Below are 16702 nucleotides of genomic sequence, written 5' to 3' on the forward strand. Positions count from 1 at the left end.
AAAGTTGGCTATGTATTTCACTAAAATCAAATACACACTCTGCTTGTAATGTGATAATACATGCATCTGCACTGTGTCTGTGTGATCCAGTTACCCAGTTAATTATCTCAGTAAACACAGACAGTGCGATCTGTTTTGTCATTCTAGTTAGGGATAATGATTGTACAGAAAAGGCCTTAGTCTCCAGTGGCAAGCGCAGCTGAAATATAACATAACCTTGAGGGTTGTGTGGAGTTGAAACAGAACCGGAGGAGTGTAGCAATGGAGAAATTCCTGTAAAGTTTGTGTGTTTTTTTTCTGTTGCGAACTGAAAGAATGCAATTTCCTCCAGTATTCTCGTTGGTTTGTGATGAGATGTGGCTGAACAGGCCACTTCTCAAGGGCATTTTAAAGATAACTCCACTATGGGAACACACAGTATAACCTTTTGAACGTCTGCAGAAACCGAATCCTAACAGACTTGCATCAAGTTTGAAATTGATATCAGTCACTCCCTCATTATTTGAAAGGAAAAGGTTGTTGGTCTTGGCAGCTTTAAACCACCCAGGAAAAGCCCTGTGTATTGTTTTTGTTATGTCCTTAGGTTTTTATTTTCCTGAAGCAGGCCTCCGTCCCTGCAAATATTTCCGAATGCGCTCAAGGCACCTCGTTTGTTAGTTCTGCGGCTTTAGGGACTGTAAACAGCCTCAGTATTTGTCAGTGTTGCTGTATACCATATACAGTATGTTGCATGGGTTCTGACCTCATTTGTTTGTATCTATAGGAGGCCTATGTGATGGCCAGCGTCGAGCATCCTCACGTGTGTCGTCTGCTCGGCATCTGCCTGACCTCCACCGTCCAACTGATCACCCAGTTGATGCCCTACGGCTGTTTGCTGGACTACGTCAGGGAAAACAAGGACAACATCGGCTCACAACACCTGCTCAACTGGTGTGTGCAGATTGCTAAGGTGAATGGATTGTATCTTTCATTGTTTTTTTTTAATCTCTTCCTTTCTGAGAACCAGTGAGTCATTTCATCTGATGATGAACAGATGGTTTGAGATGTCAGTTCGTCGTGTTATTATTTAAATTAGGGCTGTGAAACGATTAATCGCGATTAATCGCATCCAAAATAAAAGTTTGTGTGTGCATAATATATGTGTGTGTACAATGTATAATTATTTTGTATATATAAATACACACACATGCATGTATATATTTAAGTAAAATTTGTTATTTATATATATTACACTTATATTTATATATAATATAAATTATATAGAGAGTATATACATGCAAATATTTCTTAAATGTGTACATGCATGTGTGTGTATTTATATGTACAAACTAATTATACACAGTACACACACATATATTATGTAAACACAAACTTTTATTCAGGATTAATCGTTTCACAGCCCTAATTTAAATGCTTTGTTATCATCATTTTAATTGTAATCATTTTGTTTATTTTAATTTATTACTTAAAGGGATACTCCACTTTTTTTTTTGTTTTTTTTTTTGAAATACGCTCATTTTACAACTCCCCCAGAGTTAAACTGTTGAGTTTTGAATCCGTTCCGCCGATCTCCGGTTCTGGCTGTACCATTTTTCGCATAACTTAGCATACATCATTGAAGTGCACAAGACCATTAGCATTTCTCCCAAAAAAATTACCAAAGTGTTTCGATATTTTTCCTATTTAAAATGAGCCTATTTCCAAAAAAAGTGGAGTATCTCTTTAAGTGATGGGGCGCCCTTGTGTCCCAGTCATGTTCCACCTCTTTTAATTTCCTGTCATTTCACAACTGTCCTATAGCCTGGTTAAAACCAGACCATTCTCAGTTGTAAGTGAGTTTTGGTCTGGCAAAGCGTCATAGACAAATCATTTCCAGAGGGGCGTCACCAACGGACATCGCGGGTAGACCTAAAACCAATCAGAGCGATGGAAGAGATGACGAATGCAGAGCGGCGGCCGTTGGAGAAACATCTCCGAGTGTTGTTCTTTGCTCGGTTTTTAACAAAAAGGAAACGTTCAAATCGCTTAAAACAGACGCAATAGCTGATTCGAGAGAGTGATGTTCGACGGCGGCGTCCATCTTTGTAATGTAGGCTACAAAATCTGCTTCAAAATCCCAGCGCTGTCGTCATCTTGTAAAGCCCGCCCAAACGTTTCTGATTGGTGCCGCGATTTCGACGGATTGGAAATGGGCTTGAATGAGCTCTTTGCCAGACTAATGGAGATGGTCCTCACTGCGGAACATGAAATCCATGGGGAGGAGTCGGATTCAGATCCAACTCCTCCCACCTTACATACACCTAAACCTAACCAACTCTGATCCCTAAACCCACCCCTAATCCCTAAACCCAACCCTAAACCTACCCATCTCCACCCCTTGGATCGTGATCCGACTCCTCCCTGTGGATCTCATGTTCTGCATTGAGGTGCTACTGAACTTTCAGATTTGCCGGAAGTTGTCTGGGTTTTCCCAGGCTAACTGTCCTATATAATAAAAGGAAAATGGGAGGGGACGGAATGTGATTTGTTTAATACATCGTGTTTAAAGAGAAACTAGAAGGTATGAGGATCTGGAATGAATTGATATGCCTATTCAGGATATTAAACCAAGAATAGGTAATAAAACTCACAGATTTGCACCACTCCAACATATTCCAAATGTGAAGTCGTGTCTCTTTTCTGAAGTGCAAATCAGTTACTGTGATGATTTTTTTAAAGCAGACAGGACTTTTTTGGTCCTCGCTGCTGAGGGAATAACATTTCTTTTTTGAGAGAAACGTTGATCAGAATACGACTGGAAAATGTAATGATATGTTTGATATGATGCTTGAACATTCTGAGAAAAGCTTGAGCTAATATGTTTTAATCTTCTTGAATCCTGACTTTCTTTTTGTTTGAATATCATCCATTTTCACAGTCATTCTTTCCATATCCGTTGTGTTTCCTATTATTCCCTAATGATCTATACAGCATTTTCCCCTTATCTGTGCACTTTTTCCCATCTGTGTGTCTCATCCATGACTCTGACGTAATTCCGTTTGGATGTTAAAGTTACCGTAGGTGGCTCGTAAACAATATCTAGTGCTGTCGTCTTTTGTTCTCATATGAAAAGAACAGAGTAAGTCTGAAAAAGACTGACGTGACCTAATGAGGACGACATATTAATATACATAAGAACTTTCATTCCAGCCTGAACGAGTACATCATTATATAAACTCAAGTCGACTGAAATCTTTCTAAGCATCTCTCTCTCTCTCTGGCTTTATTAGGGAATGAATTACCTGGAAGAGCGCCATCTTGTGCACAGAGACTTGGCTGCTCGTAATGTGCTAGTGAAAACCCCTCAACATGTGAAGATCACAGATTTTGGCCTGGCCAAGCTGTTAAACGCAGACGAGAAGGAATATCACGCAGATGGCGGAAAGGTCTGTTATTTCTCTTTTGTGAGAAAGTGGATGTTGATGACAGAGTTTTAGCAGTTTTTGATTTTACTAGATGAATAATTGTTCCTAAACTGTCCAAAAAAACGAATGAAAGTGTTGGGGGTAACGCTTTATAAGTATGCGAGTTATCTAATCAGATTACTTTAATGTAATTATGTAATCAGATTACTTTTTACTTCAATGTAATCAGATCTTTTAGTTTATTCTTAGCTAAAAACACTTAGTTCTTTCAAAAATATATGTGCTCATGAATGTATATTTACTTCGTTCAAGTAATAAAGTATTCTCGTGAGTGTATAATATGCCATTGAAAATACATACAGGTAAGGGGTCCACTCTCCATCTTGAAAGTACATTAGCCAAAGAGGGACATAGCCGTTAATTCAAGCTTCGCCTTTCGCGTTTGCGTTTGAGTTAACATTCATGGACAAGGTCGAACTGGAAGCCATGTTACTCTTGGACTACATTGGCCACCGTAGGAGTTAAAACGAAATCGGAATTTAGAAGAACAGAAACTATTCACTGGATGGTCATAAACCTTTTCACCGCTAGATGGGGGTAAAAATCACACAGTGTAGCTTTAAGTATTTAAGCTCACTTTATCGCAGACGAGCTCACTAACCAATGTTTTTGCTACTGACCTTCAATGATCCAATTAACCATACCAATAAGCAAAAATGACTTTAGACATTTGTTGTAGCCCAATTTGCATACTATCTGTCCTAAATAGTGTTCAAAAACAACAGTGTTTGGTGGCTCCAGAACTCAAAGGTTTAGATAAAGGGGTTTGAGTGATTAATAACCAGTTTCCAACCTGATGAAAATATATGAAGAGTTCAGATGCAAAAGCCTCTAAATGCCATTTGAAATTTTCTTCTTTAATGATGATTTTTGTCAAACTTGTATATTTAAGTTCAGTAATTTCACTTAAATAACAATTAATAGGTAATTATCATTGCCATTTAAGTGAAATCACTGAACTTAAACATACAAGCTTGATAAAAATGATCATTCTAGAAGAAAATTTCAAATGGCACTTAGAGGCTTTTGCATCTGAACTCTTCATATTTATTCAAATTTATCCACATTATCTTTCATTTGCAACCACATTGTGAACTTTTTGAAATGATACGTTTGGTCATTAACTTCATTATAACACACGAGGAGAGTTCTCCACATAAAAAGATCCACGACTGGCACATCCATGCTACTACATTTCTCTCTGCAATGGTAGGAAATGAAACAAAATTGAATGTTGAGGATTTCTACTATGAAAAGGTGATTGACAGAGCAGTTTAAACAGTGACCGGATCCGTAAATAAGCGTCAGAGCTGTCCGTTAAAGTCGCAATTATGATTTCATGAATTATGAAGAAGTAGGCCTATGTCCCAAAGCCTGCCTGCCTACTCTTCTGCTACACACTTTTTCCTCACAAAAACAGTACATATTTTGGTGGCATAGAAGAAGTAGACAAATTGGGATGCAGCAATAGAGTGCCGAAGTGATGGCGTCACTTTGTAGCACAACTCGGAAGTTAGCGGCGCATGGGTTCCCTCGGTCGAAAAGCTATGCGTTTTCCCCATAGGCTTTTGGAAAATCGCAAAAAATAAGTTTGTCTATCAAGATAATCTTTACAAGTTAATCCAAAATACATTATGAAGCCTATATACATTTTTTAAAAAACACAAGCAGACACAATGAAGTTTAAAAAACCACAAGCAGGTTATAACTGTGTGTTCTATGTCATAGATCAAAACGTGAATATACTTAGAGGCTTTGTTCACCACAGACCTTATTTCAGGCGATTTAGCAAAAACCCATTCAAAAATTCCATAGACTTTAGAGTTAGGGAACCAGGAGTGCTAAAATGCTAACTCACTTCCGCGTTTTGGCCTACAGAGTGACGTCGTAACTTCGGCACTCGATTGTTTTTTAATTTTTGCCATCCAGAATGAAAGATTTGTTTGAGTTGCGCCCTCTACTGTACAGGGCGTGAATCATATAAAAAAAAAAATCCTTTACCTTCCATGTAAAGTACACAATTGGTTACTTTTTAGGGAGTAAACTCAATGTTGTAATGCATTACTTTTCATAGCAACTTTCCCCAACTCTACTTATTAGTGTTCTAACTATACAAGACTACTATTATTAACAATCAGAAGTCCATCTTTAGAATGCGTCAAATATGTTCACTTCCCATTTTGGGATTTAAAATAGAGATTTTATGTTGCCTTGTCCATCTATATCCTTTAACAGGTGCCCATTAAATGGATGGCGCTCGAATCCATCCTCCACAGGACATACACCCACCAGAGTGACGTCTGGAGTTATGGTTAGTGACAGTTCACCAATCTCAGAAGTTAACGGTATTGCTTATTTCAGAAATTAAACTTTTAAAATCAGTTTAACTTCCAGTGAAAACGAAAATTCAGCAAGAAGAAAAAACAATTATGGCAGGATTTATTTTATTTTATTTATTTTTCTTTGCCCCAATGAACATGACCAGGAATGTGAATGTAGAAAATGAACAGGGTTATACGACCTCTTTCAAAGCTGAGGATCTCTCAGGATGAAATAAAATTGGCAGTTTTTCAATGAATGATACACTTCTGTAGGTGTGACAGTCTGGGAGCTGATGACATTTGGAACAAAGCCATACGACGGTATTCCTGCTAGGGAAATCGCCGAAGTTCTCGAGAAAGGAGAAAGACTTCCTCAGCCTCCTATCTGCACCATTGATGTGTACATGATAATGGTCAAATGTAAGTTTGATTCATTGCTGTATTATGAAGTGGACAACTTCTGAAAGTCTTTGTTATCGTCGCCTTCATCCTTATGGTTTCATATTAAGGTTGGATGATCGATTCGGAGAGCAGACCTCGCTTCAGGGAGCTCATCGCTGAGTTCACCAAAATGGCCCGTGACCCGCCACGCTATCTGGTCATTCAGGTGAGAGTTAAGCACAACTGATTTGTGAAGAATCCACTGGAGCATTGCTCACATCTGACCACTGTCACTGTTTTCCAGGGTGATGATCGGATGCATTTGCCCAGTCCTTCCGACTCCAAGTTCTGCCGCAGTCTGATGAGCGGAGAGCTGGACGAAGCCGTGGATGCCGACGAGTATTTAGTGCCCAATCATGGCTTCTTCAGCAGCCCCAGCACGTCCCGCACGCAGCTGCTGCACTCTGTGGTAACACACACACACACAAACTCACATCACTGCATATACAGCGCATGAAACCCCTTCCTAACATCCGGGTGGTCATTTCAAACAACAACTCATTTATTAATATGCAGGTTTGATCGTATTATTAAAAAAACACCATTAAAAAGACCACACAGATCATACATTGTTTTTTCTCAATAAAAAATACCTACTTAACAACATGACATAATCAAAGATTTTACATTGTTATAAATATATACACATATACACACACATATATTGTACTCGTACAGTATAAAAACCTGAAATCCACAGTTAGAAATTTAGTTCATTTTGGCCTCACAACTTTATAAAATACAGTTTGAAAATTACAAATAACATTTTTACGTAACATTTTACATTCAAGAGCATGCACAATTAAATATCCAACATTATCCTGGCCAATATTACATTATTATACAACATTGTATTTTGTAATTAAATTACTATAGTAATTATAATTGTATTATTTGTAATATAATTATATTATATAATATTATAACAGTATAATATTGACGAAAAATGATTTTAATAACCCTATAAATAAGATTAAACCATCAAAATATAATGCGGAAAGAACAAAACCTTAAAGCTACACTGTGTAACTCTTTTAGTTTATTCTTAGCTAAAAACACTTAGTTCTTTCAAAAATATATGTGCTCATGAATGTATATTTACTTCGTTCAAGTAATAAAGTATTCTCGTGAGTGTATAATATGCCATTAAAAATACATACGGGTAAGGGGTTCTAATGTCGGTCGCCATGTTGACCCTCCATCTTGAAAGTACATTAGCCAAAGTGGGACATACCCGTTAATTCAAGCTTTTCGCGTTTACTTTTGATTTAACACTCATAGACAAGGTCGAACTGGAAGCCATGTTAATCTTGGACTACATTGGCCAGCGTAGGAGTTAAAACGAAATCGGAATTGAGAGGAACAGAAACTAATATTCACTGGATGGTCGTATACCTTTTCACCACTAGATGGGGGTAAAAATCACACAGTGTAAAAAAGAAAAGTCAAACTACAGCTACATACCAATGGCTACAGCTTTTTTTTTTGTTTTGTTTTTTTGTATGACAGCCTGGCCAAAAATGATGTGTTTTCATTGCGTTATCACAAATAAAACAATTGACTCAACTACTAATTGCACAACTAGGCCCGTTGAACGCTCCCTGCAGTACCAGTATCAAATCTGATGACAGTGTTGTGTGCGCTCACTCAAAAGAACAGAGAGTTCACGTTGCAGAGGCGTATGTACCTGGCCTGATTTTGGTTGTCTTCTGGCCTGGCCTCCTTCACCCACTTCCCGTTTCTCTGTCCTTCTGCCTCTTCTCTCTCTCTCCCTCGCTTCCTCCTGATTAATGACCGTTCCTCAAGCGGACTCGCCAGGCCTCAGCGTTCAGATGCGTTTCCTGGCCGTGCGCCTATACCTCTAAGTGTGTGCAAGGCTCCTTCAGCCTTTCAAGTCTGATTGCTTTCACGGGCAACACTTGTTATTTTTTTTTTTTTTTGGCAGAACGAAGGCCTTGAGCTCAGACGGAGTCTTACATAACAGAGGCGTTGAGGCATAGCCATTTAAGGCTTTAGTTTCTCTGGCAGATGGTAGCTTATTTAGCTTATGTTTTTTTTTTCGTCGCTCCTTGTGTTTTATGAACGTGTTTTGCTAAAGAAAACCTGCGACATGCTTGCGTGAACTGCTGACTGGGTTTTGTTATGGAGCATTAATCAGGCTGGCTTCTGTCCTCCTCGTAACGTGTACAGGCCTGGTTTGTTCACGATGATTGATGGTGAATACAAAGAGTGATGCAGTCCTCGGTCATTATCTTATAGTTGAATTGATTAACCATTGTACAGCAGTTTAATAGAAATTATAAAAGTACATTTCTACACGTTATTGCCACATCCCTGTTACTAGTGGTCTTGTGCTACTATTTTTTGAAAGAACAATAGTTCACATAAATGTTTTATTGCCCCTCCCACATTACAATTGTTCACTGAAATAAAATAAAATGCCCCCTATCGTGCTATTTTAAAGGTTTCTTGTTTTGTTTTGGATGTCTCCTACTATAGGTTTACATGCAACCAAGGTCAAACATTTTTTTTTTCATAATATAAATTGGAGCATCACCTCATTTCTCAGTGTCTGAAACAGTTCTATAAAGGATTCGGTCTCTCTAAACTCTGCTCTGATTGGTCAGATGACCCAGTCTGTTGTGATTGGTCTACTCTGCTCTGATTGGTCAGATGGTCCAGTTTGTTTTGATTGGTCTACTCTACTCTGATTGGACAGATGGTCCAGTCTGTTGTGATTGGTTGGTCTACTTTGCTCTGATTGGACAGATGACCCATTCTGATGAATGAGGCCCAATTACTCGTGCATTTTGCAATTCACAATTAGCTCTATTATACACCACATGAAAGACAATATCTGAAAAAGCACAATAGGGGCACTTTCAAACATAATGTAAAGTATGATTATTTTGTATAGGTTAAGTTTGTAATGATGCTACACTGATGCACTGAGATAGTTTGTTTGATAAAACTATTTGGTTTGTTACAAATATATACTTGTTTTTTGGGGTTGATACTAAACACATGACTGCTTTTATTTTGTTTCAGAGTCTCAACAGCAGTATTGGGAACTGTCACAGAAACGGGGTAAGTTACTCACGTCAGACATCAAGACACTGTATCGTTTTGCTAGCTTGTGAATTTGCACCATCAAAAGGAAAATATAAATAGAGAATGTATTTAATAGATTTTAAGATTGCAGTAGCAGTTCACAGTGATTATGACATGTGCATTTCAGTTTTTATTTTAATAAACCGTCCTATTTACTAATGGACACTTTTGCCCTTCTGGACTTTTGCAACATATATTTCAACCAAACAATGTTCACAATGTATCATTTGAGATTTCCTGGAAATTAGATTTAGAAATGATGCCAACACTGAGTGTAGCAATTTGTGTGAAAATTACTATAAATAAATATTTTCATGGTATGTTTAAAGTATCGTAGTTTTAAAAATGAGTGTGTTCATGATTTATTTTCATATTTGGAATTGAAAAATAATAGCATTTTTAATAAAAATCAACCCATGGAACATAAAACCTGCAATATAAAAATGAAATGCAGGACAAAAGGTCCACTTATTACACAACTCTCCACAGCTGTGCTTTTGCAGTCTTCTATAAGCAGTCGCCCATTGTTAATTACAGGAAATGAAACCGGTTTAACCATGTTGACACTAATATACATTTACTTTCTCTCAGAATGGTGTGCCGGCAAGGGAGAACAGCATGGTTCTGCGTTACATCCCAGACCCAACAGAACGGTTCCTCGAGGGAGACTTCCAGCCCGCTCCAGGTTGGAATGGTCAGTTTCTTAAAATTAAATGCTGAATGAGGACCAAAAAGATATAAAAAAAAAGACACGTTTTAGTTTATGGTGAAATGAGCACCTCTGTTGGTCAGTCTTGGTCTTACATCCTTGTGGGATATTCTGATTTTGTACTCTTAAAGGAACAGTACACCCCAAAATGAAAAATCTTTAATGTATTCACCCTCATGTAGGTCAAAGGCTGTATGCTTTTTTATTTTATGGAGCACAAAAGGATATATTTAGCAGAATATTCACACTGCTTTTGTCCTATAGAATGACCGAAATTCGGTCCCACTTTATATTAAGTGGCTTTAAGTACTATGTACTTACATTGATATTAATAATTGGATACAATGTACTTATTGTGTACATATATGCTTTTACATTGTACTTATATTTTGAAAATACCTGCATGTAATAAGAGCTGTAATTAATGTATGTAATTACATTTGTAATTACTCAGTTGACCCTTCCATTACCCCTTAACCAACCCTTAAACCTACCCATGCCACCACACCTGTCCCGAACCTTGCCCGTATCACTCCTCAATAGCAGGAAAAGTGTTTTACAATTCAACCTGAACACAATAAGTACATTGTAATTATTTGTCGATGTAAGTACATAGTACTTGGAGGCACTTAATATAAAGTGGGACCTGAAATTCACATAGTAGGTCACTCTATTCGTGGGCTGTATTCTAAGTCTGTGCTTGAGCAACAGCTCTTTTCAATAATGACCTCCAGTAAAGCTTTTAAATCTCAGCGTATTCCAATTTTTCCATTGTAAACAGTTAGGTAGCAAAACGTTTTTTAAATATCTCCTTTTTTCATGGAAGAAAGGAAGTCAAACAGGTTTATATGGAGCCTCTACAGTGACAGAATGGGATTTGAATGTTTAGGAAACTTTGCATTTGTTCCCAAAAGTTCAATAATTCGTAAAAGTTTTACGCTTGCCCAAAAAACTTTGTGTTCATTTGCAAAATTTTGCGTTCCCCCGCGAAACTTTGAGTTGTATTCTCAAAGGTTTTGCGTTCCCCGAAAAATGTTGCCTTCATTTGTAAAAGTTTTGCGCTCCCACTTTGCATTTATTAACAAAAGTTACATTGACATTTTGCAAGAGAAAATGCAAAAAGCCTAGGAAAACAATTTCCCCCATCTTATATTCTTTCCCATCACCAATGTCCCTAAAGGAGCTCCATAGGTTTGGGAAATCATTGGGGTGAGCAGCATTGCTTTAATAAATGCTAATACCCTTAAGGTATTTTGGTATGTAACTAAATAATTGACAGAATAAAATGTTTATTTAACCCATTTTGTCCTCTTTCCCAGAATACATAAACCAGAACGACTCACTGATGTCCAACATGAACAACCCAATTTACCAACACCCAGGACCCCACCGCACGCTTCCGCACTCATCATCAGCGCTGGACGAAACTGAGGAAGAGTACCTCAACTGCTTTAAAAGCCCTGCTCCCGCCCCACCCGAGTATCTGAACACGTCCCACACGCAGCTCCTCTCAAGCCAGCCCTTCTTCAGCATGCGGGGCTTCAACCTCCAGAACAGCATAAACAACCCAGACTACCAGCAGGACTTCTGCCCGCTGGAGCTCAAAACACACACCAACGGCCACTTGCCGGCTGCGGAGAATGCAGAATACATGGGGCTGGAAGTGCACTAGCACTTTCTGGAGAAGAGCAACTGTTAAAATGAGCCGCTTTTCGCTAGGTAAAAGATGGAAGGACATCTATTTATAGTGGATACACAGGCAAACATATCGCCGAGTCAAGGACTGTTCGTAACCTTGAAAAGCTACCTTTCAAACGCGCTTGTTTGGTTCTGAGCTGGATTTGAACCTCTGAATATCACAAGAGACTATGAACGACAACAGGACTTGAATCTGTGGATGCCAGTAGAAACATGCTGGTGTGCTGAAACGGCATGTCACGGAACAAGCTTGTCGACACACATGCTAAAACTGCTTTTAAGTGATCTGGTTTCAGTCTAGTCGATAATGATAATGAGCAAAAAAATTGCTGGGCTCAAAAGTGTCTGTAATCATAAAACTTGGCAGTGGCCCCAGAAAGTGTTTGGACACTTAAGTCACATTTACAAATGTCTGGATTTCATTGCATTATAAATACAAAATACCAAACCAAGCAAACACAAACTGAACATGAACTACGTTCGATCATCAGAAAGTATCCAATACTTTTTGTTTGAACACACACATACACACACTGTTGTTCAAAGGTTTTGGGTCAGTAAGATTTTTTATTAAACAAATAAATTTTTCTATTCAGCAAGGATGCATTAAAAATGATAAGAATATTACATTGTTTCAGATAAATGCTGTTCTTTTGAACTTCAGAAACCTGAAAAGAATGCAGAATATATATATATATATATATATATATATACTGTATAAAGTAGCACACCTGTTTTTAACATTGAAATGTTTCTTATGCTTCAAATCAGCATATTATAATGATTTCTGAAGGATCATATGAAATTCAGCTTTTACCACATGAATAAACTACAGACTAAAATATATACAGATAGAAAACAGTACATTTTAATTTGTAATACTACTTCACAATTTTTATGTTTTTACTGTATTTTGAAATAAATGCAGACTTATTTTAAAAGCATTTTAAAAATCTTACCGCCCCAAACCTACAGAGGCGTATTGCATTCACTTGAAGAAAAAAAAATCGACTCTGTTTTTCTGAATTAATGAGGTAATTTTTCATGAGAAAAAAAAATTGCTCTGTTTTTCTGAATTAATGAGTTAATTTTTCATGAGAAAAAAAGTTTTTCTCTGTTTTTCTGAATTAACGAGTTAATTTTTCATGACAAAAAAAGTTTTTGCTCTGTTTTTCTGAATTAACTTGTTAAATTTCATGAAATTCCATGAAAAATTAACTCGTTAATTCAGAAAAACAGAGCAAAAAAAAAAAAAAAAAAAAATCCATGAAAAATTAAATCATTAATTCAGAAAAACAGAGCAAAATATTTTTTTTTCTCTTGAAAAATTAACTCATTAATTCAGAAAAACAGATCAAATTTTTTTTCTCATGAAAAATTAACTCGTTAATTCAGAAAAACAGAGTAGATTTTTTTTCTTCAAGTGAATGCAATACGCCTCCGTACAAACCTACTCCTTTACATTTTAAAAAACCTAATAAACCCGATTGAAATGTGTATTTTGCGTTATATTTATTTAAATGTCCATTGTTTTGATATTGCATCGTGACTCAAGTGTGCAGATACTTTCTGTTGGACACTGTACGTAAGCTGAACTCAGAGGCGGTTTAATGTCTCTCTGCTGTGAATGAAATTCAAAATAGAGTTAAATTTAAGATTTAACTGTTATGTTTTGCTGGAAATGTTGGCTGTGTGGACAGGGCTACGACGATGATCTGTGTATGGACAGAATCAGCCTCTTCCGAAGGCCAACATATGACTGGTACATGTACAGAACTGTAATATAAGGCTGACATTTGCATTATTGTATCTAATAGAGTATTTTATCCATTGACATAAAAAACACTCATATGGGGTCACTCATATATTCCATTTCTGTTTGTTCATCCATGTGTTTCACCCTCCTGTACCTCGCTTGACTTTATATTAACTAGTTGAATCGCATATCTCACAGTCAGAACATATGATCTTTATGACGTTGCACAAATCAAAGAAATATGGTTGGATATCTTAAAGTCACTGTCATTTTAGCTTTGATCATTCTTTTGAAAACATTCGCATTTGCTCTCAAAATATGGTGACAAAGTCCTTTGTCCTTTTTCCTCTTGACTTTTGTTATATAAGAAGTAAATTCAATAAAGACTTCTTTTTATAATAGGTGATCTGTACATGTTAAGTGCTTGTGGTGCAATCATGTGTTTTACTTGCCATTTAATCAGGGCTAATTCAATCAAAGCTGTTTTAATCATTCATTCTAATCATTTATAAGGTAATGCTTGAACTAAACAGGGACAGTATGCAAATCACTTGCTTTTTATGATCACAGATGTGTGAACAAGTTAAATGGTTTAGTTCACCAAAGAATGAAAATTCTGTCATCATTTACTCACCCTCAAGTTGTTCCAAAAATGTACGAATTTTTTCTTCTGCTGAACACAAAAGAAGATATTTTGAAGAATGTCGGTAACCAAACAGTTGACGGTAGCAATTGATTTCCATGGTATGGGGTGAAAATAATATGGAAGTACATTTAGGCTAAGTAAGGCCAATTAAGTTTTATAATATGTAAACTATATTATTTTGTGTTCAGCACAAGATAGAAATACATAAGAAATACAGGTTTGGAGAGCACAATGACTGAATTTTCATTTTTGGGTGAAGTTTCCCTTTAAGAGAACACAATTTTTTGTTGCTCGGAGTTGAACTTGAAAGAAGCAAGTTCATCATATGACCGTTTGACTGCCATTACGAAAAAGAGAAATAAATGAATAAAAAGTAAAAGTAACCTCAGAAAGCAGAGCACAATTTATTATGATACCTAAAAGAACATGAAAAAATAATATAAAGTCAGCTAGCAAGTTACTTCAGTCATTAAAGTTGCAATTTGTCGCCGGCTCATGAATATTAATATGGTCAAGATCACGCGTTCAGTCGTAACCAGAGCGTTTACCTTTAAGCCAATCAACTTGACGAGCGTCACATAATAATGAATATTCACGAGGCACGTCGTCGTCAAAACATGAACGCTCCCAGCCTTTGTGCTGTGTTACACGCTCTCGGCCGGCAGGGGGCAACAACACTAAACCCCGCGCGCGTGGCGTGAGCGCGCACATACTCAGTCAGATGATAACAGGAAGGAAATAAGAAAGCTTCAGTTTCAGCCCAGCAGATGAGAGTCACTCTAGACAAGAGCTCTGGAGACAGAGGAGCAATGACTCTCCCGGGGGGAAAACAGATTTTCTGTCTTTTATGGGCCATAATTTTATTATCACAGTGGGTAAGTGTGTCGACGCGCTGTTTGTTTATGTTATCGTGGCTGTAATTTGTGTACGTATTTTGTAGCCTAGCACAAACTTCAACTAGCCAGACAGTTTCCAAGAGTTGGAAGAGCACGTCTGGTCAAATCCCAGAAAGAAGTGTTGTGTGTTGTTGAAGTCAAAAGCACCGGTTTTACTTGTAGGAAATGTATTTTTGTCGTTAGAAGATCGAAACGGCCTCTTTTCATCTCCAATCGAAGCTAATGGACATATGATTTGTTTTACGTCATAAAAATCATCTGTCAGTCATTTCAGATTTACACAAGAGCACATGATGATATAACCTGCAAGATCAGCGTTTAGTTGTCTAGAAACGCAGTTATGGTGTTGTTAAAGGAAGGGAAGAGAGCTGTTAAGCTGATTGATTGTCCCAAAACCTAATGAGCCACCTGTGTAGGCAACATTGGCCTTGAGGATTTGCTATATATATCCTGTGATATACGAAAATGCTGTCCAGGTGGGTTATGTAGCTCACTAGGTTTTGAGATACATACAACCACTCTTTCACGTCGACTAGAAATAGATGCAGAAAGGGGATTACCTGTCTAAGTCCCAAGTTCAAGTGCTATTACTTTCATTTAGCTTTCCCTTCAAAGAAACTTGTTGTGTTTCATGTGTGTTTGTTAGGATGTAGTCGAAAACAACGGGTCTTATCTCGTGTAGGTTCAGAGGTCGCATTCCCTAGCATGTGCTGCCAGTGTTTGTTTAGCACAATTCATGTTTCACAACAAATCTGAAACATTTAAATCAACTTTCAATGCATGTTTTTTTTTTTCTAATGGATTTTTTTTTGACTCATGTTAGTTGACAGTGAGTCAGAATATAATTTCTCTGTAACCTGAGACAAACATCACGAGTGTTTGGTAACCAAGTGATCCTAGTTGAGCTCATTTGTTTGTCCCATTTCCTAATTCTAATTTTAGGATTTCATTGGTAGGAACACTAGCTAATCAAAACGAGTATTTTTTTTTTTACTAAACTGATCATATTCATTAATATTCATATAGAATACACAAACCTCATATTCGTGTAATTGTCTAGATTGGCAATATGTTCAATCAGCCCTGTATTAGACCATATATTATCTGTTGTTCATAATGACTGCACATTAATCTATCAATATGCCACTTCTACAATTCAAAGGGAAATTAAAACCCAGGCTCTAATTTTCATGATTTGTTATCATACCTTTTCTGTTGATTAATCGTTCTTTGTATTAACTCGTATTTTTTAGCTGCATTTTTATGTTAAACCAACAAATCATTTTTACAGTATCTTTAATAATTTCTCTGCATTAATTCATGTTAATCTAAGCTAATGCTACATCAGAACTAAAATGACATTTGCAATTGAAAATAATGTTTTCTAAAGGATGTCTTCATGTGTGTGAACTGAAGCACTCTATTTTTGTTAACAAAGTTTATACCGGTACCAAGAAAACACCTGTAGTCGTGTGATGAGGGATGAACGCAGTAAAAACCTTTTACAGTGAATTAGAAACCGTTGTGCATTTCTCTCCCATCACATAATGAAAACTGCATTTATGTTGAAGAACTGCACCAATATCATAATCAATAAATGCACACACATGACATTTTCCTCTGCTTCTGATGTGGCTGCTGCGGATTGAAAAACACAGAA

At 37.0% G+C, this 16702-nt stretch overlaps 2 protein-coding genes across 3 annotated transcripts in view; both read left to right on the top strand.

Annotated features, from left to right (window-relative positions):
- The window catches only part of egfra (epidermal growth factor receptor a (erythroblastic leukemia viral (v-erb-b) oncogene homolog, avian)), a 75540-nt gene extending 61628 nt beyond the window's left edge, over positions 1-13912 (top strand). Inside the window, exons 20-28 of one of the 2 annotated variants that reach the window (XM_039652360.2) lie at positions 764-949; positions 3270-3425; positions 5700-5775; positions 6059-6205; positions 6295-6392; positions 6471-6635; positions 9275-9313; positions 9929-10031; positions 11366-13912. In XM_039652360.2, the coding sequence (XP_039508294.2) occupies positions 764-949; positions 3270-3425; positions 5700-5775; positions 6059-6205; positions 6295-6392; positions 6471-6635; positions 9275-9313; positions 9929-10031; positions 11366-11718 (1323 nt within the window). In that variant the 3' untranslated portion in view covers positions 11719-13912. The remainder of the gene's footprint in view (positions 1-763; positions 950-3269; positions 3426-5699; positions 5776-6058; positions 6206-6294; positions 6393-6470; positions 6636-9274; positions 9314-9928; positions 10032-11365) is intronic. The other variant, XM_039652361.2, reaches the window with a different exon arrangement.
- A 950-nt stretch (positions 13913-14862) lies between these two features.
- The window catches only part of npc1 (Niemann-Pick disease, type C1), a 33624-nt gene continuing 31784 nt past the window's right edge, over positions 14863-16702 (top strand). Inside the window, exon 1 of the mRNA XM_039651885.2 lies at positions 14863-15021. Within this exon, the coding sequence (XP_039507819.2) occupies positions 14914-15021 (108 nt within the window). The 5' untranslated portion in view covers positions 14863-14913. The remainder of the gene's footprint in view (positions 15022-16702) is intronic.

Source organism: Pimephales promelas, chromosome 5 (assembly GCF_988280905.1).
Source record: "Pimephales promelas chromosome 5, fPimPro1.hap1.1, whole genome shotgun sequence".
Classification (NCBI taxonomy): Eukaryota; Metazoa; Chordata; class Actinopteri; order Cypriniformes; family Leuciscidae; genus Pimephales; species Pimephales promelas.